This window comes from Trichoderma evansii (genome assembly GCF_050947405.1).
Source record: "Trichoderma evansii strain SZMC 28006 chromosome Unknown GGI43scaffold_19, whole genome shotgun sequence".
Lineage (NCBI taxonomy): Eukaryota > Fungi > Ascomycota > Sordariomycetes > Hypocreales > Hypocreaceae > Trichoderma > Trichoderma evansii.
The window spans coordinates 608,554-634,867 of record NW_028145187.1 but is presented as its reverse complement, the minus strand read 5'-3'; the positions used below and the strand labels follow the sequence as shown (position 1 = coordinate 634,867).

The following is a 26,314-nucleotide window of genomic DNA, read 5'->3' as shown; positions in this document are numbered from 1 at the left end:
GTTAAGAATTTATTCGATTGATATAGATAGCGCTTTATTTCTGGCATTGGTCAATTTATACATTATCTTAGTGTCCTATCTTGCCCTTTCCCACCCTAACTGTAGAATCCTTATTATCGAAAATTTGTGTGGATATACGGAAATGAGAATATATTGCCGTCATATATACTGATGTGAAAACAACTATGAGGAGGTAGCATTAGATGGCAGTGTGAGTGGCTAAACTTTCAATAATTTAAGCTTTAATAAGTTAATTGAGTGATCATTGTTATTACTTAGATTCAGAAGAAGTTAAATTCTTTTTTCGACGAGCCAAGAGCACGCGTAAAGCTTTTACACAATTTCTTAAACAACACTGTTTAAGACAACAAATTAAAAAAAATGACGCAATGTAAGTGAATTAAAAGCGTTTACTGAACTGCCTTTGTTATATCCCACGTTTTGTATTTCTCTGTCGGTGATTGAGGCTATTATACTTCAAGGCTGACATATATAACATATGATAATATGGATACTATATATTGGAGTATATGTCTCTTTTCTCCTTCTGTCTCCCTTTCCCTCCCTTTCTTTCTTTTCTTTTCTTTCCTATGTTAAGGGTCCTTTGTTTGTTTGTTTATTTGTTTGTTTGTTTCTTTTATTATTAACGTCTACTAAGTATGTAGTTACATGTACGCGAAGCCACATCTGGGGAATAGGACAGTAGGAGCCGCTGGTTCAGACCCTGCGTTCGCTACGTGTCAATGGAACAAAGGAAATGGTAATGTCAATCTAAGTCTTGGGGGGGAGGGCCGTAAGGGCTTGTCTCCTCCACCAGTTTCTGGTATTCTTTGTAGCCGTTCAGGCCCAAGAGGTATGTGAGGGGTGTGTATCCTGCTGCTTTATCCTTTTCAGGGACTTCTGGTAAGAAAGGTTGGACCATTCTGCACTTAACAAAATGACCTTGTATCCTGGGCTCTCCGCACTTGCAGGTGGGCCTTGCGTCGTGACCGAATCTCTCGTAATACTCCACGAAGTCCCCGTGCCCCGACCTTTCCGCCAGCAATCTGTGTAGGATCGGCCTGGGTAATTGTAGCTCGGGGGGGTTGGGAAGGGCGTCGACACGCCAGTTGAGGGTCATTTGCAAGTATGAAGAAATCAAGTTAGCACAATATTTCGAGTTCGAATGAATAGAAAATTCAGGGAAATTATAATGCAAAAGTCTCTTTTAGCTCGAATACGCATAAACACATGTATTTTCTTAAATGCTAATTGCTAATATGCAGTACGCTTCTTTGTATTCTCATGAACGCTAGTATGACCATTTCTTCCATTTTTTTATGAATCATTGACCAACACATAACGGAATCTTGGCTTGCCCGCCTTCAAATCAACAATTGCCTGGTTCGCATCTTTCATAGGCCGCTTCTCCACCCAAGGCTTGATTTGCTTGTCGGCGGCGAGTTGTAGCATGTCACGGATCTCTTCTGGGCTACCAATACCTGAACCAGTAATGTTCTTGCGGCCATAGATGAGAGACATAGGATTCAAAGAAACAGGAGCCTCTGGGGCACCGACCTGCACAAGGGTTCCCTCATGTTTAAGGAGAGACACATATTCGTTGAATGGCATCTAGTAATTAAAAGGTCAGCGTGAGAGCTCAAGGGTGGATATTGGTATTTGCCACATACATCATTAGAAGATACAGTTGAGATAATGAGATCAAAGCGCTCGCTGTTCTTCTTTACCCAATCTGCGTCATCGCTTGTTGCAATATAGTCGTCGCATCCCAAGTTGATGGCGTCTGCCCTCTTATTTTCTCTTCTTGAGATTCCGACAACTTCATCAGCGCCAAATGCCTTCGCAAAGAGCACTGCAAAGTGGCCAAGACCACCGACGCCAACAATGCCAACCTTTTTACCCGGACCAGCACCGTGGAACTTAAGCGGCGAGTAGACGGTAATACCACCACACATCAATGGGGCAGCATACTCAGGCTCTACGCCATTAGGGATTTTGACAACAAAATGTGAAGGAGCACGATGATATAAAGCGTAACCTCCGTACGCTTTACCCTTGTTGCGATGTCTGGAGTTGTATGTGATGACGCCGCTTTTGCAATATTGGGGCAAGCCTGCATGGCAAGTAGAACAAGGGCCGTCACGACCAAGACAAGCATCGCTCTGAGCACCGACACCGACAAGGTCGCCAACCTTAATATCACCCTCAGCTTCGGAGCCAACTCGAACCGCGATGCCAACGATTTCGTGCCCAACAACACACGGGTATTCCGTGGCGCCCTAAACAATCTTGAGTCAGTACTGCCGTAACGGCGAAACCTAATGATATGATTAAGATAAGACCCACCCATCCGGATCTCAGAGTATGCAAATCTGAGCCACAGATACCAGAGTGTGTGACTTTAATATCGACATCAGTCTCTTCCCAGGCCTTTGGTTGAAATTCTCTCCAAACCATCTTGCCTTCTACCGAGGAGACATCGTCACCCATCCATCCCTCAAACTTGTAATCAGTCGACATTTTGGTTGCTTCAAATATATTGTGGATTAAGCAAATTTATGCTGTTGCGTTTGTGATTAAACTCTGCGTAGAATTGCTGCCTGGTTCAGATCTAGTTGCACGGCTATAAGCTCCTCTTTATATCTACCTCAATGTACCCTTTATACGTTGCTTTTGAAGTCATAGGGGCCCCCTTCCATCCGACAACTGGAGATGATCGTCCCACATTACAAATTTTAGCAGATGCTATCATCGCACCAGGTTACATTTCGTCGAGGTGCTCCGTAGGTATCTAGCTACTGAAGCTTTTCAACCAACTGCATTTACACACTAACAGATACCCGGAGCGCCGCCGAAAAGGGAATATGGTCCACTTTTCCACTTTGTGGATTATTCTAAATGTCACTCATTTGTTGCGGCGTATATGGCCAATAACGAGATTCGGAATGAGCTAATATGTCTCGTGCTAGGCTGTTTTGTCCAATGCCCTAATTCCGAGTGAAGTGCTAAACCTGTCGTAGCTTAGTAAGAGCACTGTATCGGCGATTGTGATCCCACTTTCGGAGATTCAAGGTTAAAGTTGCCAGCCGTGCCTCGGGTTCTCGCAATAATGCGCCACTCATGGCTAGTACAGCAACGCTGAAGAGCGTTAGGTGTAAACTGGATGACGTGTAAATAATCTATAGCGCTTGATAATAGGTATTAAGCCGGATTTGTGCGGTGGAGTTAAAGCTGGGTCCGGATCTATCATTAACTAACTGGTTTCTTATTTGTGTTTCCAGCAACTAACTGTTTTTAAGCGAACTGCAATAGGAGAGATGCACTTTTCTTTTGTGATTTTTCTTCTTCTTCCTCTTCTGCCCCTATTTCTATATTGATTTTTAATTGTAGACAAGAATATAATTTGCACGATGGCCGAGAACAGTCACGGTAATGATTTCTAGTTCATATCTTTGCGCGCCTGGAGCCAAACTAAGCTTTCAGCTTTAGCTAAGTAGCCCTCGGAATGAGAGCGAATCCTGCCCAAACTCGGACATAACGAATTTAACGGACTTCAAAGAACTGAGTCGCATCATAGCTTTGTGCCATGTTATATCGTCGCAAAACCCCCTATTTTCCTAGGCTGCTAAATGAGTCAAGTTGAAGTGAAACTCCGCTGAAAAGGCCGCCCAGTGTGTACTCTGAAGGTCCACTGCGGATGAAGGCGTTCCGCAACTCTCTGCACTATAGCTTTTTCGATTTTTTATAAACCAATAACAACCCTAAATTGAGCCCATTAACCTCGGTCATTGAGACGGGTCCTCTCTGGTAACATGAGAGTGGACTCGACTGGCCCTTACCAAAGACTGACTAAAAATTTGTTATTCACACAATTCTGAGAATAGAGTCCGCGAAAGAAAGTGTCAGCTGAATCATTCGATATTGGTGTTATCGCAGCACCGTCATTAGCTTTAATAAGACTCTTGAGAAGTCGAGCATGTAAAATCCGAGTCTGCTGTTGTTATTTTCGAATGCAAGCTTTATTAACTGGTACTTATTAAACATAGAGCTGCCAGCCGTCGTTTTAATACCTAGACCTCCTACAACGAACGAGAGGCCAAGGCCACCTGCGATGCACCGATGTCTTCATCGACAAATGAGTTAAGTGCGCCACCAAATATGAAGCAGCCTATCCCTACTATCGCTTTGCACATATAGAAAGTTGAGCTACTAGTCTATATATCTTGAATGTTCCTTTCTAGATATTCTCTATTTGACTTTACCAAAAAATGATCCGTATGAAAGAGATGCTAGGTCAACAGTTGACATGTAGTCTACTCTCTACAGTCTTTTGGGCACATCATGAAGAGAAGCTATATAATGAATGACACTAACAAAAATAGTAGAAACGTAAAATAATGATTACTGATATTACGACACTCTATCTTGCAGCCGCAAAGTCGAATCGATCAGAAGCAGTGAATATAGATCAGATAACGGAGTACGGAGTAATCAACTAGTGTGTTACGCCCCACAGCTCTCCAGGCTTTTTTGTACGCAAACAATTCCCGCTTTTCCAAGCGGCACTGGAAGATAAGATAAACAAAATTGTAAGCAATTACATATGTATAAGCACCCAATACGAGCACATACAAGTGCGGCTGAATCGATTTAGCCAATATGCAAAGATTCTGCCTCACCTGACCCCTATGGGACCACAGGAATGCATTTTGAGTGATGCAGTGCGTCATAAAGTATCAGCAGGCCCAGAACTAATAAGAATGAAATCTAAACATGGAGACAGGAACACATTACATTTGGGGAAAGACAAATCGCACGGCGGCGGGATAGCTCCTCTGCATGCCCCTGGATTTGATTTTAGCATAGGTAATAAGATGTGTGCTAGGTTGATGTTGATAATGGAGCATACAGGTGGCTTCTCGATCTTTTATTACAAGAATCTTACTCTATGTTATTAGTGTAGCGCTTCACTAGTCCGTATCCCTGTGACCACGTGTGGGCAAGGCTTATTTGAGCAGATCGGAAGGGCGTGGGAGCCTCGCCGAGTCAGTAAGATGCATTCCGTGCGTTTTCCCCCGCTAAAGGCTGACCCAGCCGCCGGATCGCCCATTCGCTACACGAAAGGGCCAAGATATCCTAACCCGTTTGCTCAGACTATAAGCTAGTAGCATCAGCTCGTATTTAATCACTCAAAATGCCAACTATCCTCATCCAGCTAATATCTCGATAAACATCATAGCGTAGCTCTGAGATCTATGCAAAAGCAATTCACACATAGAGAGCATCATTTAAGCTTATAACAGAATGTCGGGCTATCCACCACCACTACCTCCCCGATACGGTAATGGATCGGGGCCCCCTCAACTCCCTCCTCGACTCCCTCCTCGGCAGACAGGCGGCCAACCACTGCAAAACAATGCTCAATACCCATATGGTATGAGCCCGCAGCAACAATCTCCGTATAGATATCAACCGCCACCATCATCGTATACATTGACAACTGCATCGGCGCCATATTACCCGCCTCCAGGTGCACCACCGCCTAGGCATGCCAGCTATCCGCTTGGGCCGGCACCGACAAACCCCAGCGCTGTCTCGGCAGCATCTACTCAGAGGCCATCTCAGTCCTATGCTCCTCCTCCAATTCCCCGCCGCCCAGTTCCACAAAGTCTTCCACAGAGTCCATCTGGTTACTCCCCACACCCCCCATATAATCCAGCTCAAAATGCACAAACTCAAAGTTCACAAACGTATTATCCACCTCCTCCTACCACATATTCCAATAACCCTCCTGCCAGCGTTGTGACTCCTCCAAGCACATATGGCCCTCCATCAGTTACGCCTCCCCAAAGCTCAACATATCAATACACGAGCTATACGCCCACTGAACCACACAATTCGCCTCCCTCTTTACCACAGTCACCAGCATCAGGAGAATATATACCTTACGGAAATATAAATTCACCACCTCAGCAGCAAATAGCGAATGCACCTTCATCTCCTCCTCCCCCGCCACTGTCAACTCGTCCTCCGGCTGAAAGCACCTCTACCATCTATTATACTCCGCCACCCCCGGCTCCTCTGCCTCCTCTAACAACGAATCCAGCAAGTCAAGGACAGCAATTTACAGTATCGCAAAATGGGCATCAACCGTCGTTACCGTTGTCTGAATCGCAAACTAGTCAAGATCAGAATCCACCTAGGCCCACTATAGCTCTCGATTCTCAGCATGCAGTCTTGGCATCCCGTCTTCCTCGGACGAACTCAACTGCATCGCCTGAAGCACAGGAATCTCATATGATTCCTCAAACATACCAACCACAACCTACTCAAACCTCATCAACTGAAATCACAAATGATACCAGGCCAACTCCCTATCCGGAAGAAACACAGCCGTCCACTACAGTGCCATCTGCAGATCCCATGGCTAGTCTTTCCACACAAATGGTTAATCTCAACATGAATCCTTTGGGAGGTAATTTAGAGCCACAGCCTTCTGCAAGGCAGTTGGACGGAAATGCGCCGCAGCCTCCACCGCATATTCGTGCTACAGGGCCGCCTCTGGAAGTTATCACCTGCTGTCCAGAAATAAGGGCGTTGGATTATTCACTGTACTGGTATCGTTTACCTGACATACCGGATTTCTTAATCTGCACGAAATGCCACGCTGATGACATTAAATCTACCCAGTTGGCAAGCCAGTTTGAGAAGATAAAGCGACCTGATAATTATTACTCTTCCTGTTCTTTCTGGATTCCTAGAGTAAAGGAGGTTATGTGGCCTCAGGCTGTTCGTACAGGCAATATGGACGCGATGCGACTCTTCATGAAAAAGCGTGGTAGCATAAAGGCATGCAAAGGTGCAAATCCCACTATGGCTACAGAGGAAATTAAATGGTATGGGATGTCCAATAGTGAAATCAACGGGTTCATCACATGCGAGGCTTGCTACGAGGATCGAATAGTAGGTACCCCGTTTGAAAGCAAGTTTTCTCCACATCGTCAGCAGCCTGCGAATGAGAAATGGTCCTGCGATGTTGCTGTGCGGTACATCTCCCGAGCCGTTGTCAAAATGGCGCAGCGAAATGACTGGGCCGGGTTTGTCGCCGGAGCCACTCGCCGTCTCTCCTTATCTAAATGTGAAGGGAAAGACATACAGTCAAACTCTTGCACCTGGTATATGCCACGCCGCAAGATTCAGAATATGCAGGCTTGTGAAGCTTGTTATATGGATAGAGTTGTTCTTACGCGATTCGAAAGGGAATTCGAAGTATATAACATGAAAACGGACTTGGATTCTTTCATCAATCATTTTACTCAACTATGGACCTGCAAACTACACGAAACCAATCTCCCCTTGATGTGGGCCATGGAAAATGCAATTGAGCAGCGCGACTGGTCTGTGTTTAGTAGCTCGGCAGAAGTTGCGTGTCGACTTCCCCCTTGTACGGCAAACGGGATTATTCGCGGCAACTGGTGGACAATTCAAGGAGGGTGTGATAACTTTGATGTCTGTGAGAGCTGCTATACGTCCATTCTAAGAACAAGCGGAGTCGGCCACTTCTTCGGGCCTGCACGACGAAATCCTGAGGCCACTCTAGTGTGCGATTTTTGCGTGGCGAGCCCCCGATTCCGACAATATTTGAGAATGTATGCCAAGTCGATGGATCAAGGAGTTTTTAGTTACTACTTAGACTATGTCCGGACGTTTGCTTCAATTCCTGTTTGCCCTGTGCTCAAAACAGTCGAGAAGACAAACTGGTGGGGTTATCCCGGCGCTTTGTTCTGTCATGATTGCTATTTGAGTTTTGTTATCGACACTAAACTTGGCAGTTCAGTGCCTATAAAGGAAGGATTTGATGAGCGCCCTCAGATTTGTCAAATATGGTCGTCTCGCATGCGCACAATGTGGTTGCAAGCGTGTGACGCTGGCGCCCCAGGCTCTCCCGAATCGGATGCTAAGGTCACCGAATTCACCGAATTTGCAAATCAAAGGCTGAAGATTTATACCCAAACAGTTCCACTGATGGATATGATTCGCAGAATGAAGCAAATAAAAATGCAAGCCGCGATGACTCAGGGTCTGGTGAGCGTTATGTACAACGGTATGGATGGGCTATTGTCTGCATCTGGCGCTACAGACGGACACCTTCATGGGAATAGTCAGCTAGGCTGGTATGACACAAACCAAGGCGCACAGGGGGCGCAAGCGTTCCAGAACATGCAAGCTGGTTTCGCGAATGCAAACCGGGCAGATGAGTGGATGCAAATGTTTCAACTTGAGCAGATATGGAAACAGGTTGAGTAGGACAGACGTGTATATATGTAGCTATAGAGATTAGAGAAACAGCTGGCGTATAGATAGCTAAGAACATTGAATTCAAAGAGCCCAGCACATTGTCGCCCATTCGAGTGTCCTTGTTCAACTTATCTAGTATTAATGCATAGTTATATCCATATTCTACCTATAGAGAGATGAAAACGAGCCCCAGAGCTTGCCTCAATTGATTGCTTTATTGCTGTTTTCAACCCTTCAATTGTTCCGCAGATTGGCCGACCCTCGGCAATGGCTTCACTAGTGCGCTAGTGCTTAAGAGGGGTTGAGAGTTGAGAACGCGTTCTGTGGAGAGACACAATTGCATGGCATGATCCATACTGACGACGGCGGTTCTGTCCACATTTAATCCCCTCATAGCAATTGAAACGGTTCAAACAACTTTAAAAAATCATCATATAAGGCATATAAGGCCCTCTGTTATTAACAGCTCTACACTCTCCCTTCCAAAATGGCATTGCCTAAAACAATGAAGGCCGTCGTCTTCGGCGGGCCCCGCAGTGTTTCCGTTCAGGATCGGCCAGTGCCTCAAAGTACGTCACTAACTAGCTGACAAACCTGCAAATGTGAAAAGAGCATTCTATAACTAAATTTAGTTCAAGATGATGAAGATATCATTGTCAAAGTGAGCGCGACTGCTCTCTGTGGCTCGTAAGTTTTTTCTCTCCCAACGTAATAGAAAATCACCAGCTAATGCAGGATGCCCTATCAGCGAGCTACACGTTTATCGCGGCCATGAACGACCGCAACCTGGATTCATTATGGGACATGAATTCACAGGAACTGTTGTAGCCATAGGCTCAGCTGTCAAGTCAGTTGCGGTTGGTGACAAGGTCGTGACCCCTTTTACCGCATCGTGGTATGTACCTGTATCTTGGTTATAATGTTTTTTATATGCTTTTACTCTCTCTCGTGGAATAGAAGCGTCTGTGCTTACACAACCGTCAGTGGCAAATGCTTTTACTGTCTCAATGGCGCTTCTGCGCGCTGTGAGAAAGGCTTGCTCTTTGGCTCAGTCAAGCTCGATGGCGGCCAAGCCGAATACGTCCGTGTGCCTTTTGCAGATGGCACTACTTACAAAGCACCGCCCTCGATCTCGGACGAGGCCCTCATTCTAATGGCAGACATCTTTCCCACTGGCTTTTTTGGCGTCAAGTCTGCGCTTAGTCTTGCCCCTCCAACTCTCAATATACATGAATCCACCATGGTTGTTATTGGATGTGGCCCTGTTGGTTTATGTGCGATTGTTGCAGCAGCCGAATTGAAGCCTAAACATCTATTTGCTATTGATAGCGTGGACAGTAGACTCGAACAAGCGAAGCAACTCGGCGCTGAACCTCTCAATTTTGTCAAAGACAAAGCAGGAATGACGGCCAGAATCCTAGAGGTTACAGAAGGAAGAGGCGCCGACTTGGTCGTTGAGGTTGTTGGACTTTCGCCAGCATTGAGGACAGCTTTTGATATTTTGAGGCCTTTCGGATGTATTAGCAGCATTGGCGTTCACAATGCCGAGGTAAATTTCTCCATAATGAGATACGACTCAGCTCGACGCTAATATCCTACAGATTCCATGGTCAGGCAATGAAGCATATGGGTTAGTACAGACTTGTATCCAGGCGAGAAAGAAAAATGAGCAGAATGCTAATAGATGATTACGTATAGCAAAAATGTTCGTTTACAGATGGGTCGATGCCCCGTCCGCAGCATTTTCCCGGAGGCTCTCGCCCTATTGGAAAAGAAGCAGCAACTTTTTGGGTGAACTATCCTTCCCATCGCATTCATATTTGAGAAAATGATCTAACAAAAAATGGTAGATTCATGTTTGAAAACGTCATGCCGCTTCAAGAAGCCGTTCAAGGCTATACACTGTTTGACGAGATGAAGGTACAAAAAGTTGTCTTCAAGCCATAGTTATAGGCCAACGTAGCAAACGACGTTGCAAACTAGGTCTTGATTTACGAAGCTTCATCTTCTTTTATGCTGCGTATGGGAGGAGAAAAGGTAGCAGTGAAAGGTAAAAAATAAAAAGTCTTTAATTTTACATTATATAACCCCCGAAATTTCCGGCTGGTCGCTCGTCCTTTCGATTCGCTTTCCATGCTCTTCATGTTGGACGCCAAATCCCATCTACCGCCGTGTTTGCTAGCGACTAATACGCAGAGAAGCAGCTGCGCTTAGGTCTACTACTAAGGAATGTTACGCCAGAGGACTGGAGCATAGCTCTAGTGAAGCTAGTGCGCATTACCCATACTAATGAAGCATTTTGATAAAATACTTCACTCGTAAAATGTAAAGCCTATACCCTGGTTAAAGTGTTCAAGATGAGCAGCAGTGGCTTTCAGAATTTGGATTCTGGAGTAGACCCCGTTTTTTAGAATGTCTCTTTATTTGCATGCCCGCCTCTGATTACTCTCAGTAAATGCATCATTGTGAAACCCACGCCCTTCGGATTACATGTCGCAGAAATTCATAGATACAGCCAAAGGAGAGACTGATATTGGACTTGGCAATTCTGTTCTGTAAAATCTCAGGCATCTATTACACCGGTAAAATGGCTGCCAAAACACCTTCTGATGAGCGCAAGATGCTCAACGGTATGTTTGCACTTTTCCGAAGTGACCGACGAGCATTACTTAGCTAATGCCTTGAATAGGCCAAGGATCTGTAAAGGTCACCAGCTCCGTTCATACCAACGGAGCTGCCAAAGAAAACGCTGCAGAGCAGTCTGGTGAAGATTCGGATGATGATCCGGATCAACATACTATTGAAGTCGCGGCTACCACCGGTGAGGGTGGCGACGTGAAAAAGCCAAAGAATAAAAAGAAGAAGAACAAGAAGAAGAAGAAGGCTGTTCAGACCGAGCCTCCATCGATCCTTGTATCGAAGCTATTCCCAAACAATAACTATCCAAAGGGCGAAGAGGTCGAATATAAAGATGAGAATCTATATCGCACTACTGACGAAGAAAAGCGTCATTTGGACAACATGAACAATGACTTCCTTTCTGACTACCGCCAGGCGGCCGAGACGCATCGTCAGGTCCGCCAATGGGCGCAGAAGAATATTAAGCCCGGTCAGAGCCTCACTGAGATTGCCAACGGCATTGAAGATAGCGTTCGGCGACTCTTGGGGCACGACGGCTTAACTGAAGGGGGTTCAATTATTGCCGGCATGGGTTTCCCGACCGGCTTGAATATCGATGAGATTGCTGCTCATTTCAGTCCAAACGCAGGCGACAAGACTGTACTTCAGCAAAATAACGTGCTTAAAGTTGATATTGGTGTGCATGTCAATGGCCGCATTGTCGACAGCGCCTTCACAATGGCGTTTGATCATAAATATGATAACCTTCTTGCAGCTGTGAAAGACGCCACGAATACTGGCGTTCGCGAGGCAGGAATTGATGTTCGCCTTGGAGAGATAGGCGGTTACATCCAAGAAACCATGGAGAGTTACGAATGTGAGATCAACGGGACCACGTATCCGATTAAATCGATTCGCAACATAGGAGGTCACAGCATCTTGAGGTATCGCATCCACGGTACCAAGAGTATCCCAGCTGTAAAATCGGACGACATTACCAAGATGGAAGAGGGTGATATCTTTGCCATCGAGACTTTCGGTAGTACTGGTAATGGCTGGGTATACGACCATGGAGACGTCTCTCATTACGCCCTCCGCGGCGATGCACCAAAGGTGGACTTGCGTCTATCTTCGGCCAAGTCACTCTTGAATGTTATCAAGAAGAATTTCCATACCGTTCCATTTTGCCGACGCTACTTGGATAGAATCGGCCAGGAAAAGTATCTACTTGGTGTATGGTCCATCAACTCTCAGGTTCTGTAATTAAAATAACTGACATTTCGGACAGCTCAACACTCTCGTGAAAAATGGCATCGTTGAAGACTACCCACCTTTGGTTGACAAAAAAGGGTCGTATTCGGCCCAATTCGAGCATGTAAGCATTGCCTTTGTTATGTTACTTTTTAGCGATATCTACTAACGAGCTATGGAAGACTATCCTGCTCAGACCTACCGTAAAGGAGGTCATTAGCCGCGGGGATGATTACTGATTGAGAGAAAGTTCTTAGAGTCGGGGCACTTTCCCGACTAAACGATCCTGGTAGAAACACCAGCCGATCGAAAAATACAAGCAGAAGCTTAAATCCGTTTCATTCGCTACTTTCATTCACATGAATTTGATCACCATTTTTATTAAAATCAATAATGATGCGCTGGGATAAAGCATCTTTTAAAGTTGGGAGCATTTGGCTGACCTGACCTGACTTGAAGACAACACCCATAAGCACAAAAAAAAAAGATAAAAACAACCTATATAAAATAAGATATTCTCTAGATGGCACACAGTCATTACAATAAAAATAAAGTCTATCTTACTACCGCTCGAATCTACATTTTGTAATCTATAGTAGAAGATGCGCTCATACATCATATATCGTTTCTGAGTTGTCTTTATGCTAATCAATATATATACATTCTATATCCACAATCAAAGCTGTACACCAGTCACAATAGTGTACTTCCGAAGATCGTCTCTTGGCACATATTTTCGTCCATCAGTACTCGCGCTAACTGATTCCCAATCGTTGAGCAATTTCAGCTCCTCCTCTCGCCGGTGCTTGGCGCCATCAAACGCATCTGAGCCCAATACCACGCGAGCAGCCCACGGCCTGCCAGCTGCGACTCCTTCTTCTTTCACAATATCAACCATTGTAGATGCAGCTTTTGCGGGATCCCCTGGCATAAGCCCCATAGGATCGGTTGCAAACATGCCAAGAAATCCTGCAAGGAGAGGTTTATACGCCTCCGTAGTGTCAGAAGTGGGTGCAGCATGGTCTCCCTCTCGGGGTTGCATAAGATTAGTGATAAAACCTCCACAATCGAATGCGACGCTTCGAATACCCAAATCGCAGACTTCTTTATGGAGACTTTCTGCGAAAGCACTAAGAGCTGCCTTTGTCATTGAGTAGTGGGACATTGTCGGCAGCGCCATCCAGCTTGAGCTAGAGGAGGTAAATGCAATACAGCCATGGCCTTGGGCGCGAAACAAGGGTAAAATGGCCTGAGTTGTATGCATCTGCCCAAAGACATTGACTTGGAACATGTTTTGCACATACGCATCGCTATTTCCAACCATCATTTAGTAAGCCGTCTTTATCAAACGTTCTAAGCAAGTAAAACTTACTCTGCATCTTCGACGGTTTTTGCAGCCGACATGCCAGCATTGTTCATCAACACATCAATATGCCCAAATATGTTCCACGCTTTCTGTATTTGAGCGCTAACTTCTGTGATTCCAGCGGTTATATCAAGCTCCAGAAGCGCAATATTATCTGATGTAGACTTTAGATGGCCAAGTCGTTGTTCGACTTTTCTACCACTTGCAATGACTTTATCACCACGAAGAAGAATGTGTTGTGCCAAGGCAGCGCCTATGCCAGATGTGGCGCCTGTAACGAGGAATACAAGAGGGGCCATTTTGTTGCAAATAGATAATGTATTTGAAGATAAAGAGTGTCACAAATTGAAATAAAAAGAAGCGATGATCAAATATTGTTATTGAATGTGAGGATTGTAATGAAGCTCATCTCTACCATGGTTCTGGGGGCCATTTATATATGTTCTTTATTCTTGGCGCATTAGCCATCACCTTTATTCCAGACATCGCTACTTCACTGAGTAAACCTTGGCCTGTTGAGCTAGATCCGAAATGTAATGAGAGTACCGACAAAATGGACGAAAATGCGGACCAAATGAATGTTAGCAGCAGAGTTGAGGGAGATTTCCGATCACGTGAGCGGACGAATCAGAGTGATGATGTCCATTATTGACTTCGTCCGCGGACGACTGCTTTACTCCTATATCATACATCCGGATAGGAATTCATTTGTCGTAAATACGAGTTGTACTTTCAACTCATACCAAACATTTCATCCGAAATGGAGGACTCTCGAAATCATACAAACCTGCCCGCTCATCGAGCGAAGAAGATGCGGAAGGGAACCCGAAGCTGCACTGAATGTACGTACATACCACATGCAGTTACCAATTACAGATGACTTGCATATGACAAGCTCCCATTACCTATGCTCTGCCATACAGAAGATTGCTTAATAAGAAATTAGCGGATATTAATAATTGATTACCAGGTAGAAGACGTAAAACACGGTGTATTTATTCGCCCGGAGATCGCGAGTGCATCTTGTGCAAATCGCGTGGTGCGCGCTGTATTGAACAAGGCAGCGAGGATCTGAGCTCTTCAGGATCGAAGCCAGATAATCTCCGTAAACTCCCTGCTAATGAGATAAGATCTAAAAGCCAAACTGGAACTTCTATTAATCAGCCCGAGAAACTTTTTGAAGATGCGGAGACATCCGATCTCATACTATCAGAAAAGATCGACTCTGCACCGATCGTCTCCTTGCTAGTCAACGCCAAGGTAAATTTGGATGTTTGGAAAAATAGAAGAATATTTGCCCTTCGACCCTAACTGTTGTACATAGCTTTCTAAATTGGCAAAACCCGAAGCGGCCGAGACTCCCGCTTTGCTGTCAACGGTTAACGAATCGGCTTACACCCGACTGTCAGACAGAGGTCAGAATCTGCGGTTTTCTTTTGATCACCCTCTCGGTAGTAAATCCGCACGCATATGCTCCACTTTACGTTCAATGCTGCCGAGCTATGACACGATAATGTCCGTCTTGGCCGAGAAGGGGTCGTGGTGGAACAGCTTCCGTCAAAAAGCATACGCCATTTCAGAAGCCCCGTCCCAGACAATAGAGGCCTTTGCAAAGCGAACCTATACAAGCAGCAACCCAGCTGACATAGGCGCTCTCGCCATTGCATTTGCGAGGAGCTTAAATAAGCACCGTTACATGTTTACCCTCGTAGATGAACTTGTGATCTCAGATATTACCTATGCAGCAACTATAGAAGGCTTGGAATGCCTGATACTGCTTGCCAAATCATATACTGATTGCGGCCAGCCAAAGAGATCATGGCTTGTATGGAAGAAAGGTATAGGTGCAATTCAGCTGATGGTTCGTCTCTGTGTTGATTAATTTAACATTTCATGCTTTATCTGACTATGCGCAGGGTGTATGCATTGGAAGCAGCTATTCTCCGACGGAGCTGAGGCTGTGGTCTGCAGTTTATCATGGCGATCGATTCAGTAGTATGTTGCTAGGTTTGCCTTATGGCCTTAACGACAACCATTATCAATCAGCTATTACGGCATCCGGAATGTCCCAAGGATTTTACTTTGTTCTCAATTGTGCCGTCATCTCTGGAAAGATTATTGACCGAAATTTGACTCCTGGCAAGCCTTCTTACGCAAAAGCGATAGAACTGGATGAAGAACTGGAATCGACTGCGTCGTCCCTACCCAAAGATTGGTGGATGATCCCGAATGATCTTGAACAATCACAGTCATTCGAGTCTGACAATCTCAGAGAACAACTATTACAACAATTATACTTCTATTGGGTCAAGCTATATCTTCACTTGCCATTTTTAGTAGACTCATCAGTGGGCTCACCCCATTACTTTAGCAGGATGGCCTGTATAGAATCGGCAAAACAGATCTTAAGGAGATATCGGGTGCTGCGCTACAGGAACAAGTCGGGCTACTGTTTATTCGAATGTCAGACAACGGATTTTGCTTGCTTCACTGCCGCTGTTGTTCTTCTTGTTGGGACTTTCCATTGCAGCGCCGCATTTCTCTCACCAAACGTGGAAGAAGACCTGGAGCTGGTGGCGGCTACCGACAAGATTTTACTCGAAGAAGAGCTCAGGAGCGACTGCAAAGTTGCAGCACAGTGTCGAAAGGTACTTCAAATGCTCAGCGTGAAAGGGCCCGAGCCACCGGATGAACATCGGGAAGTCGTGATACCATATTTCGGCGCAGTGATTCGCAAACGGTCTCGCCACGCACAATCCAGTAATCCCCGAAACCTATCGCAATCGGTCGGCCATAACGGCGAAGAAATCTCTGTTCCGCCTCTTCCTCTTGCTCCTTATTCTTATTATTCAGCCGACCCAGGAGCTAATAACTCTGTTGCGGACAACCCTTGGAGTTTAAATGGATTTTCGCTACAATATATTAGCCATCGCGGACTTGATCGGGCCAATCTCGGCGGGTTTATGGGAGGCGCCGAAGTGGGGTCCGCGCAAGACGAGTGCCATTTCGCCTCGGCAGCGATAGACTGGGACCCAGGGTGGAACATTCTCACCGACATCGACTGGGACCTGATGCCGGGCATCGATGAAATGTCTCCTGAAGATTTAATTGACTTCTAGCTAATACCAGATGCGTTGTATCTAGCTCTACTACACCATTATACATGGCATCACCTGTGAATCAGCGTGCATATCCATCCTCTTGAGTTCTGCTCATGATGGATACTCTGTATATTTATTCATTTCGTATAAAAAAGCTTTCTTCATCTGCCTGAGTGAATCTTTATCCGATTGACTGAGCTTCGCTATATCTAAGTGGGTTCTGTTTAATGGTGACTGCAGACGGAAAAGCCGATCGATATTCCGCTAAAATAATAGCCTACCCTAGTAAGTGACTACGAGGTGCCTTGGACGCAGACGGAGTAATCAAGTGGATAGTCCGTACTCGTATACTGCTAGATCAAACACATTTATGGTGTTCATTGTGCACAAGCATCCAACTCTGCTAGATTGTATCTTTGATCCCTTATGCAATGTGATTTGGCGTGGAGGCATTCTCTCCCTTCCCTCTATCACTAGCTAAATATTTAGCCTCGGATGTGTTTTCAATGCGGCTCAGGTGTAGCGCCTTTCCCGCGGTATTAAAGCCCCTTTGCGGCCCGCTTATACCTCAGTTGGCTGGCCGAAGCTCTCAGTTAGCGGAGCCCATTACTGTTTCGCACCTCCCTGTTCTCAGATTGCAAGAAAATTGACTCGTATGGTTTCGATTTCTGTCCTTTGCATTCCATGACTTGGCTGCCTTAACAGCTACTAGTGAGAGCGAACCAACCATTGTATACAATGCCAGCCGGGTAGGTACCCATGCACTTGTACTCGTACACGACGGCATTACTTGTAAATTGGCTCAAAAGCACTCAGAATCTGAATCAATTATATTGTGGCGAGTATCCACTGCAAATGAAGAGTGCATATACGGACATACGTACACGATGATTCTCTGTGATGATTATCTAGCTCTGTATCAGTTCTACTCGTACTTGTCTGCTACGTAAGATGAGCAAAAATTGTTGATTCCATCATTTAGCGTCTACTCGAAAAGGTCCGTTGACTTCCTAGGTTGTTATAGCACGTTGCGTTATCTTAGACGTTTGCACAGCCTGATAACGCAACTCGAAACTTCATAACAGACAAAGTCTCTTTTCTATTGGCTGAATCGAGGGTTTCGGGGGATGAGATAATCAGATTTCGGACATGATGTCACTAGAGCACTAGCAGACCCGCAAAATGCTCTGAAAATTTCTTTCGATTATGGCCTAGAAACTTTCTCGAAGCAATCGCGCTACGGCCGCTGCCTCACTAAGCCTAATGCGTACCTTTTCGGGACATGCCGTACGCAAGGAACATCTTCCGTCGATGGGATCTTCCGGTAGCTGTAAAATAGACGCTTTGACGGGGTGGGTTTCCTCGGTAATGTGAAAGTGTGTTTGTAATTGTCCTTGGAATCTGTGTTTCATCGGTGCTAAGGTTGGAAACGCCGAAAAATGATATCAATTGATGGTTGAACAATTGCCGCGATGCAAGTATTAAAGACTCGCGGGCCGGCCCCCTCGATACAACTTGGATCAGCCAGAAGAACATCAACAATCAACAATAATAACACTCATAAACTAAATACCTCAAAACATCAATTCCAAAGTCTTTCAGCTTTACAACACATATAATTATAATTATCAACCTTTCGATTTCACAACATCACATCAACACAATCATAATGAGCGGCCAGGTTACCTTCGACGTCTACCGCGGTGCTGAGGGCGAGACCCCAGTTCGCAAGACTGTTACCAGAGAACTTCGTCCCAATGATGTTTTCCTTGAGATGACCCACTCCGGCCTCTGCGGCACCGACCTCCACTACAGACACGCCGACATTACTCTCGGACACGAGGGTGTCGGTATTGTCAAGCAGGTCGGCCCTGCTGTTAAGGACCTCAAGGTCGGTGATGTCGCCGGATTCGGCTACATTCGCCAAGTCTGTGGTAACTGCATGGAATGCTTGACTGGTAAGTCACAGCTCATATCCAAGACTGGCTGCAATGCAGGGCAATACTAATGATAATCTCTAGGTTGGGACCAGTACTGCTCTCAGGCTGTCGCATATGGCGTTTCCGATTTCGATACTGGCAGTTTCTCCCACGGAGCTGTTCTCGATGCCCGCTGTGTCTTCAAGATCCCCGATGAGATCGACCCCGCTGATGCCGCTCCGTTGATGTGCGGAGGTGCTACTGTCTGGACTGTGCTTGACCAGTATGGAATCAAGTCCACTGACCGAGTTGGTATCATGGGTATTGGTGGTTTGGGCCACATTGCTATCAAGATGGCCGCTGCTATGGGTTGCCACGTTGTTGTCTTTTCCAGCAGCGAGTCTAAGCGTCAGGAGGCTCTTGACTTTGGCGCTCAGGAGTTTCACGTACTCCGCCGGGGAGAGAAGTTCGAAGGAAAGATTGAGCCCATCAACCACCTTCTACTCTGCGGAAATGCACAGATCGACTACGATGCGTAAGTTCCCAACTTAAAAGTCTACCAACAGAGCAATTATATCATTAATACTGACTGATAATTTTCTAGCATCCTTCCTTTTATGGCACCTAACAGCGCACTCTACCCTCTCGCAGTCGACTTCACCCCTTCTAAGATCGTTCTGTTCAACCTTGTCTTGAAGGGTATCAGAATCCAGGGCTCAGTCGTAGTTTCTACAACTGAGATGCGAAAGATGCTGAAGTTCTGCGCTCTGCACAAGATTACTCCTCAGATTGAGAAGTTCCCGCTCAACGAAGCTGGTATGACTGATGCCATGGCTAGACTGGTTGAGGGCAACGTCCGATACCGCGCGGTCCTCGTTGCACAGAACTAGGGGATTGACAACAATTATGGAGCAACAGGAGAAAAAGATCTCTCATTTTGATAATGATATAATGAATTCTTGGTCAAGCGATAGACACTTGGAAAAAATAACATTGGGCTTAAATATAGACTATCTTTAGACTTAGATGCCAGGCATTCTGGCACTTAATAGACTATTATAACACTAGTCTTGATCTCACCATCTCTAGTCTAGCAGTGCGCTAACAACATGAGTTTCGAAGCTAATGACTTTCCTTTCATTAAATCCTCCATGTATAAATAACCATAGACTTTTAGTTTTCTTTTCCCTCCTTCTTCCTTCTTCTTCTTCCTTTGTTTCTCTTTTGCCATCAGTTTCGATTAGTTATCATATGTGCTCATTGCGGCCAAAACGTACAATGATATCATAAGTGACATTCTGACGATTCATGTCTCAACTACTAACCCGGCGTGCCTTTTCTTAGCTGCTAAGAAGGCCGCGAGCTTACATCATCGTTCTGACGCCTACATATACTTACTAGTACATCTACCTAAACTGCTACCGTAGTAGTGTCATAAGTACACGTATATCACTAGTATGGGCCTAGTGGCAATACCAGGAGATATGAGCTCACCAGCTGTTTCCGAAAGCTCAAAGACAGAGCTTCCAGATGGCTTATCAGCTCCCCAAGGTCAAAGGAAAAGTTATGAACACGAAATGAATACGGAGTCCTACTGTTTTTGAATTTTGAATAAGGTAGCCAATATTACACATCGAAGAAAACAGAAGAGATCACTCGCACCTTGCTACCTAAGCAAACCTTATTAGTTCCTGGGCTGACAAATGCCGCGCATCTTATAGCCGACAGGCGAATAAATAATCTCACTCTCACGTGACAATCGACTTTGCTTCATAATGAATGCCCCCCCGTAAGCTCCGCATTCAAGCCGCATGAGACAAAGTCAGGGCCTGGGCGCTCACTCACTAGGAAAGCGTCCTCGAAGCAGTTAAAGTAATTCTCTCGGATGAGAGTTTCATTCATATTCCCAAGAAATATCTCGGAATGGAGCCAAGAACCAGTCCCAGCGACTCGATTCCAGACCGCGATTCGCAACCAGCCGCTCAACCCACTCACAGAAGAGCGAGGACTCGTGCTCGGATAAGCGCAGCATGTGTGAGATGTCAAAAGAGGAAGATTCGGGCACGTATCTCTGCATCAAGGCTGCGTTCGAAGTGGCCGTCACGAACTTGACTAACCAATGTAATATATTTAGTGTGATGGAATTCTACCGGCATGCACAGGCTGCCAGAAGGCCGGTGTCCGGTGCGTGGATGGCGGTACCTCTCGTGAGATACCTCGAAAGTGAGATTTCAACCTCAACTCCGGGCGGCGCTTGTTGCTGCGCTTGCTAGTGTGCTTAACTAACTCTCTTTAACCTTGTACAGCTATCTAACGGACCTTGAATCGCGAGTTTCATGGCTGGAATCCATTGTTCGTGATAGATGTCCAGATGTCGACCTCAACTCAGGGCCGGGACGGCCATCACCAGCTAAGGCAGGCCGGACGCGCCAGAATTCCAAAGATTCCCCAGAGGAGTCCTCACCCCATGAGATAACGGAGCAAATGAGTCTCGTATCTATTTCCGGTGGCTCAGATCTTCGATACTTGGGTCCCTCCAGCGGTATCTTCTTCACCAAATTCGTGCTTGCAGGCTTAGCGCATGTTGCAGATATTGAGACAGTAAACCTTCGTGGCACCGGATGCAATGATGAAGGCGAGCTTTTACCAGGAGATTTAGTTGACTTGCAAGCGAAAGATTTCCCGAATGACAAGAGACAAACCCTATTCCTCACTCAGATATACCTCGATTCCGTTCATCTCCAGTTTCCTTTCTTGCACGAGCCAACTCTTCTTGCCACTATTGACAAGATTTATAATGGAGCGATCCTGGAACCCCTGGAAGAATTCCATGTATTTATGGTTCTGGCAATCGGAGCCACGATTTATGGTCGGCGCTCACGGCGGCATATGCTGGGCGAAGGTTATTATGCGTCTGCTTTGCAGCGTCTGGATACTGTTTTTAGAACGCCATCCCTCGCTACCTGCCAATGTCTTTTATTACTGGAGATGTATACACTCCATGACCCATCATCAGGGCTGAATCTCTGGACTCTTCACTACCATTCGCTGGCCTCATGTTTGGAATTAGGCTTGCATCGCGAGGTTCGGAACCCTCGCCACTTTAATCCTCTTCAAGTCGAACTACGCACGAGAATCTTTTGGTGCACATATGCTATGAACCGACAGCTCTGTACCACAATGGGACGACCGCTGGGCTTTTTCGACGAGCAATGTGAATTAAGAGTAGGTTTTCAAGCGTCCTCACAAACCGGACTGTTTTCGCTGACACGTGAGCTGAATAGACACCCTTGGACGTGAACGATGATGAGTTGACTGAGGAAGGAGTACGGCCTTCTCCGAGACCCCCCGGAAGCCTTACAACCATGTCAAGCGCAATTCATCTTTTCAAATACGCCAGACTCAGCTCTGAAATCAAAACTGTTATATTTTGTACCGATCGAAACTATCCACCTTATGTAACTCCAGCCGTTCACGACATGTCGGCATGGCGTACGGATGTGATAAGCCGCGTGCGAAAATGGCGACAAGAGATCCCTAGACACCCAGAAGGCGAGCGCATGACTTACTTGAATGATCTCTGTGAGATCCGATACCACGAACTGATGATGCTTATTCTACGCCCCAATCCCGTGTTTCAACGGCCAACGAAAGCGGCCATGGGCGAATGTTTCAGCAGTGCTATTGCGTGTAGCAAACTCTACGCAAAGCTATATGGCGAGAATCAGCTACGCTACGGATGGCTTACTGTCCACTCATTATTTTTATGTATTATGACGATCTTCTACTGCGTCTGGACACCAGACAGCATTGCCGACCAGGTTAATTTTGACTGCCTGACCCAGTCTCTCAAGGCCGCGTCGGATGTTCTTAGTGCGACTGGAGAGTACTGGCCCGAGGCAAAGCGGAGCCGCGATGTCTTGGATCGAATCTTCTCAGCAACCATGAGACGATTTTCTCCGCGGCAAGAATTTCCAAAGGGGGTGCCGTTGTTATCATCATCCGATTCTCAATCTGGCAGCGCCGCGGCATCAACGGGCATGACTGATGGCACCAGCATTTCGTCTCAATCTGGTAATAGCCCATATGGAGACGGACTTGTCTCTACGGTAGATGGATTTGTCGCTTCGGCAGATGGAATTCTTGCTCCAGGAGAAGGATTGCTGCCTCCAGGCGAACCAGCACTGGGGTCGCAGCCGCTTTCCCTTGCAGATCTTCCAGATATGGTTGCTGAGTTCCCTGCTTATCCGACTACGACGCTGGATTCGTTCGTGTCGACGGACTGGCTGTCGTATTTCATGAATGCAGAAGACTTTGGAGGCATGGGTATGATGGATGATAGTTTTGGGGGCTTGGGTGGATTGGACGTAGTAACGGATATGTCTGGATGGTATCAAGGGGATATGGGCGTACTGCAATGATTTTCTAATGGCGCAACGACAATTTTCTAGAAGCGCTTGTAGACGAATACCTACATTAAATTAATGCCGGATTTTTATGCTTTTTTATTTGCCGCTGCCGTTGCTATGAATGAGATTTGGCATCTGGCATCAGCTGAGATGAGTTGTTTCAGACCAAATCTAGTGATTAGTTTTAAATAGAGAGACTCCCCCCAATTTGCGTTACTAATGCTCAGCACCTTTGAATATCTACAGGAACAGATTGTATCGAGAGCCCTTTGTCCTGAGAATGAAAGTACATCTTTACAGGTAGGTTGCAGGGTCATTCTGTCACGTTGCCGCCCGTCGCGAAATGGTCAGCTGAGTCTTCAGCGGAGGTCCCCCGCCGGGGTAGGCTTAGCGGTTCATGCACCCCAGATTCCCATTCGGAGCTTAAAACTCGGCCGCTAGAAGCGCTGGAGCGCTGGAGCGTGAGCACCTGAGCACATGAGCGCTAATAGCCCAGCCTCGCCACCGCCGTCACTCAACTCCATGCTTCCCCTCTTTGCTATCTCACGATGCCTCGATAGTTATGGGACAGTAGGCTATCGAGACTATTGAGGATACGTACAGGTTCTTGTCTACTTGAGGACGTTGCGATCGAGATTCGCTATCCTTTACACCCATCTTGACAGCGCCCTGTCGCATTTCCGCCGCTGGCATGTCATCCACAGACAACACTTCGCCTCCCATGGCAGATCTGGGCACTTCGGCGAACACACAGTCGCCGCCCGACAGAAACAAGAAAAAGCGCATCAGAAACTGGACAGCAGATGACCGCGCAGCCCATCGAGTGTTTGAAAGATCTCGGCGGGAGGCTTTCAAAGAGCGATTGACAGTAAGTAGACCTAATACGACGGAAAGCCCTTCTCTGCACATACGTACATAGCTAATACGAACAATAGACGCTTGCGAGCCTTATACCATCATTGCGATCAACCGACCCGAACCGACTGTCCAAACACGTCGTAATCGACCAAAGCGTTGCACTTCACAAAGCCGAGCAGCAGAGAATAGCCGAATCTGACCAGAAGATTCATCGTCTTGCAGCCGAACGCGATGAGCTCCTCTCTGAGCTAAACACATGGCGGTTGAACGCTGGTCTTGAAGTCCATCAAGCCCGAGTGGTGGCTGATGATCCTGAGACTGTTTCAATACCAATAATGGGCGAAGTAGACACTTCGATGCTGAGAACCAGCATTTCATCTATTGGAATCGGCGAAGAGCAGGGAGCGGCAGGCAACGGCCCAATATATTTAGAAGAACAGTCTTCATTTACGCCTACAGAGCATGAGCTTCCACCCGAGGTAGTCTTAGTTCCAGCAGCGGAGACAGAAATGCCACCAACATCAACATCATCGAGCACGGGAATTCCATGGATGCCCGCTGAAATGAGTTTCTCTATGCCCATCTCTATCCCTTTAAATAACGAGTTTCACGCCGATGCACTCAACAAATCATCATCCTACACCCACTTACCAATGACGTATGGCATGGCCACCAATAATTTGGATGAAGAAACTCTACATTTCAACACAGCAATGATGCACATGAGCGATTCATCATCATTCCATAATGACACATATATTTATAATGGTTGATGACAGCTATTACAGATTGAAGAATCTGAAACTACTCCCCCCGCCACTACCGGCATCAATAGCCAGGGCATCCATACACTCTAGAGATACCAAATAATCCTCTATGCGGCACACTCATAGAGCTCGAAGAGCTGTGTCGATCTTATCCTTGCTCCTGTTCTCACCACCGGTGAAGAGCTCTAAAGCGATCGCCAATCTTTCTTTCGTAATAGGGTCAGCCTCAATTGCTTTGGCGAGTTCTGCGCCGCCGTTGGCGAGGTAGTCGATATCGGTGCTAGCCAGCTTGCCATCCCACGCCGCGGCAGCAAGGGGATCGATCTTGGCTAACTTGCGAAGCCTTTCGGGAACCGGAGGAGCGTTCTTGTAAACATGGACAGGCTTGGGTACACCTTCACCGGGCTGCTTGGTACCATCATACTTGAGCTTGGCGAGTTGGTCCAAGACAGTATGAGAGATGGTAGCAGAGTGACAGCCCAATTCTCCTGCTGCCATGGCTTCTTTGGCAGAGATGAAGCTTAAAAAAATTGTTCAGCAATGGATTCGGCGTTTGGAGCCTTGATATTTCATGTATCTCACCTGGCATTCTTTAGAAGCGGCTGCTCTTTACCAGTCTCTTTGTATAATCGCCGATACGTTTCGAGGATTTGGAAGACTCGAGCGCTCATGGGATGTTGGGTCGCAGGATCTTCAACGTCGGGCCAAAGCGATAAATCATCGTGTGCTCTAGTTTCTAGATGTATCTTAGCTTTTGTTGCGCATACCACAGAATATGAGAGCTTTTAACAAACCATTAAAGTATGGGCTGATGTACAGCATACCCGCTTGGCTACAGGCAATGGCCTGTGGGAGGCCAAACAAAGCTGTTCCGAGTGTTGGGATTCCCTCGGAGCTCAGAATTTTGGCCGCATTCAAGGCTGGTCCAGTGGATGGAATCTTGATGCAGTATCGGTTTCGGCCAATGCTGGCCCTCGCAAACTCCTGGTCGTACAGCCGAGCATGATCTAGAGTCGCTTGTGTATCGTACGCCTTGGACGGAAGGGTTTGAAGCAAGACACGGCCTTGAATCAAGTCGATATTCTTCTTGCACATCAACACAGCCTGGACTATGTCGTTAGATGAAAGACTTTTGTCATGGTAAAAGAGATAAAACATACCATTCTCGTGTATATAGCCAGCCAGCCCTGGTCTTGTAGCTCTTTCGTAGTTTCGACTAACAGTTCGGCGTTGGATGGATGGCCAAGCTGGATATCAACCCAAAGTTGATTACTGGTCTGGTCATGCGGCTTGATTGGCATGGCCTTGATGTATTCAGGGTCCATCCAGTCAACATCAACATTAACTAAGATTCCGGTTAGCTTTAACTTGTCGTGTTCAGAGTTGTGTGTAAAGCCAGCTTACGCTGCTCCTCGAGCTTGTCGAGCCATGTTTGAGGTTCCTTGCTTCCCATTGTATATACAATGATTGCCAAATAAATTTCGTAAAACGAGAAAAGAATGAGTGGTTAACAAGCAGATAGCCGAGTATTCTGAATAAAGCTTGCGTTGCGGTATCTGAATAGAAGGCGATGCTAAGATAGGTTTATATACCGGTTTAATACGGGCCTATCCACCTTTCATATACTCTTGCTATTTCTACTATAGTATTCATTCTGACCTGGTTTCGGGCTCGACTGGGCCGAATACCACCAAAAGAGTACATCGGAACCAAATAATCTAAGGGT

General features: G+C 46.2%; 10 protein-coding genes across 10 annotated transcripts; 7 read left to right on the top strand and 3 right to left on the bottom strand.

Annotated features, from left to right (window-relative positions):
- Positions 1-1,212: 1,212 nt before the first annotated feature.
- GGI43DRAFT_134677 (NADP-dependent alcohol dehydrogenase) lies at positions 1,213-2,905 on the bottom strand. The gene is made up of 3 exons (XM_083199228.1): positions 2,347-2,905; positions 1,671-2,279; positions 1,213-1,611 (listed from the first exon to the last, which is right to left on the bottom strand). Exons 1-3 carry the CDS (start codon positions 2,518-2,520, stop codon positions 1,318-1,320), a joined length of 1,077 nt encoding a protein of 358 aa, XP_083057949.1. The 5' UTR covers positions 2,521-2,905; the 3' UTR covers positions 1,213-1,317.
- A 2,267-nt stretch (positions 2,906-5,172) lies between these two features.
- GGI43DRAFT_134629 (uncharacterized protein) lies at positions 5,173-8,467 on the top strand. Its single transcript, XM_083199227.1, has one exon. The coding sequence runs from the start codon at positions 5,305-5,307 to the stop codon at positions 8,305-8,307; it is 3,003 nt and encodes a 1,000-aa protein (XP_083057948.1). The 5' UTR covers positions 5,173-5,304; the 3' UTR covers positions 8,308-8,467.
- Positions 8,468-8,632: 165 nt separating this feature from the next.
- On the top strand, positions 8,633-10,696 carry GGI43DRAFT_412414 (alcohol dehydrogenase family protein). Its single transcript, XM_083206839.1, has 7 exons — positions 8,633-8,867; positions 8,931-8,985; positions 9,047-9,193; positions 9,283-9,847; positions 9,900-9,928; positions 9,997-10,089; positions 10,149-10,696. The coding sequence occupies exons 1-7, from the start codon at positions 8,786-8,788 to the stop codon at positions 10,243-10,245; spliced, it is 1,068 nt and encodes a 355-aa protein (XP_083057947.1). The 5' UTR covers positions 8,633-8,785; the 3' UTR covers positions 10,246-10,696.
- A 27-nt stretch (positions 10,697-10,723) lies between these two features.
- GGI43DRAFT_134603 (peptidase M24, structural domain-containing protein) lies at positions 10,724-12,755 on the top strand. The gene is made up of 4 exons (XM_083199226.1): positions 10,724-10,928; positions 10,988-12,150; positions 12,206-12,292; positions 12,351-12,755. The coding sequence occupies exons 1-4, from the start codon at positions 10,886-10,888 to the stop codon at positions 12,405-12,407; spliced, it is 1,350 nt and encodes a 449-aa protein (XP_083057946.1). The 5' UTR covers positions 10,724-10,885; the 3' UTR covers positions 12,408-12,755.
- GGI43DRAFT_412410 (uncharacterized protein) lies at positions 12,750-14,063 on the bottom strand. The gene is made up of 2 exons (XM_083206838.1): positions 13,541-14,063; positions 12,750-13,478 (listed from the first exon to the last, which is right to left on the bottom strand). Exons 1-2 carry the CDS (start codon positions 13,831-13,833, stop codon positions 12,845-12,847), a joined length of 927 nt encoding a protein of 308 aa, XP_083057945.1. The 5' UTR covers positions 13,834-14,063; the 3' UTR covers positions 12,750-12,844.
- Positions 14,064-14,231: 168 nt separating this feature from the next.
- Positions 14,232-17,145, top strand: GGI43DRAFT_412409 (uncharacterized protein). Its single transcript, XM_083206837.1, has 4 exons — positions 14,232-14,376; positions 14,505-14,794; positions 14,859-15,395; positions 15,451-17,145. The coding sequence occupies exons 1-4, from the start codon at positions 14,295-14,297 to the stop codon at positions 16,651-16,653; spliced, it is 2,112 nt and encodes a 703-aa protein (XP_083057944.1). The 5' UTR covers positions 14,232-14,294; the 3' UTR covers positions 16,654-17,145.
- Positions 17,146-18,176: 1,031 nt separating this feature from the next.
- GGI43DRAFT_134544 (NAD(P)-dependent alcohol dehydrogenase) lies at positions 18,177-19,562 on the top strand. The gene is made up of 3 exons (XM_083199224.1): positions 18,177-18,593; positions 18,657-19,089; positions 19,159-19,562. The coding sequence occupies exons 1-3, from the start codon at positions 18,305-18,307 to the stop codon at positions 19,442-19,444; spliced, it is 1,008 nt and encodes a 335-aa protein (XP_083057943.1). The 5' UTR covers positions 18,177-18,304; the 3' UTR covers positions 19,445-19,562.
- A 775-nt stretch (positions 19,563-20,337) lies between these two features.
- GGI43DRAFT_134557 (DNA-binding domain-containing protein) lies at positions 20,338-23,110 on the top strand. The gene is made up of 4 exons (XM_083199225.1): positions 20,338-20,615; positions 20,689-20,777; positions 20,861-21,779; positions 21,839-23,110. Exons 1-4 carry the CDS (start codon positions 20,478-20,480, stop codon positions 22,973-22,975), a joined length of 2,283 nt encoding a protein of 760 aa, XP_083057942.1. The 5' UTR covers positions 20,338-20,477; the 3' UTR covers positions 22,976-23,110.
- Positions 23,111-23,529: 419 nt separating this feature from the next.
- On the top strand, positions 23,530-24,651 carry GGI43DRAFT_134535 (uncharacterized protein). Its single transcript, XM_083199222.1, has 2 exons — positions 23,530-23,831; positions 23,899-24,651. The coding sequence occupies exons 1-2, from the start codon at positions 23,655-23,657 to the stop codon at positions 24,592-24,594; spliced, it is 873 nt and encodes a 290-aa protein (XP_083057941.1). The 5' UTR covers positions 23,530-23,654; the 3' UTR covers positions 24,595-24,651.
- Positions 24,652-26,212, bottom strand: GGI43DRAFT_134519 (uncharacterized protein). The gene is made up of 5 exons (XM_083199221.1): positions 25,993-26,212; positions 25,749-25,933; positions 25,383-25,692; positions 25,171-25,324; positions 24,652-25,108 (listed from the first exon to the last, which is right to left on the bottom strand). The coding sequence occupies exons 1-5, from the start codon at positions 26,039-26,041 to the stop codon at positions 24,709-24,711; spliced, it is 1,098 nt and encodes a 365-aa protein (XP_083057940.1). The 5' UTR covers positions 26,042-26,212; the 3' UTR covers positions 24,652-24,708.
- Between the last annotated feature and the right edge of the window lie 102 nt (positions 26,213-26,314).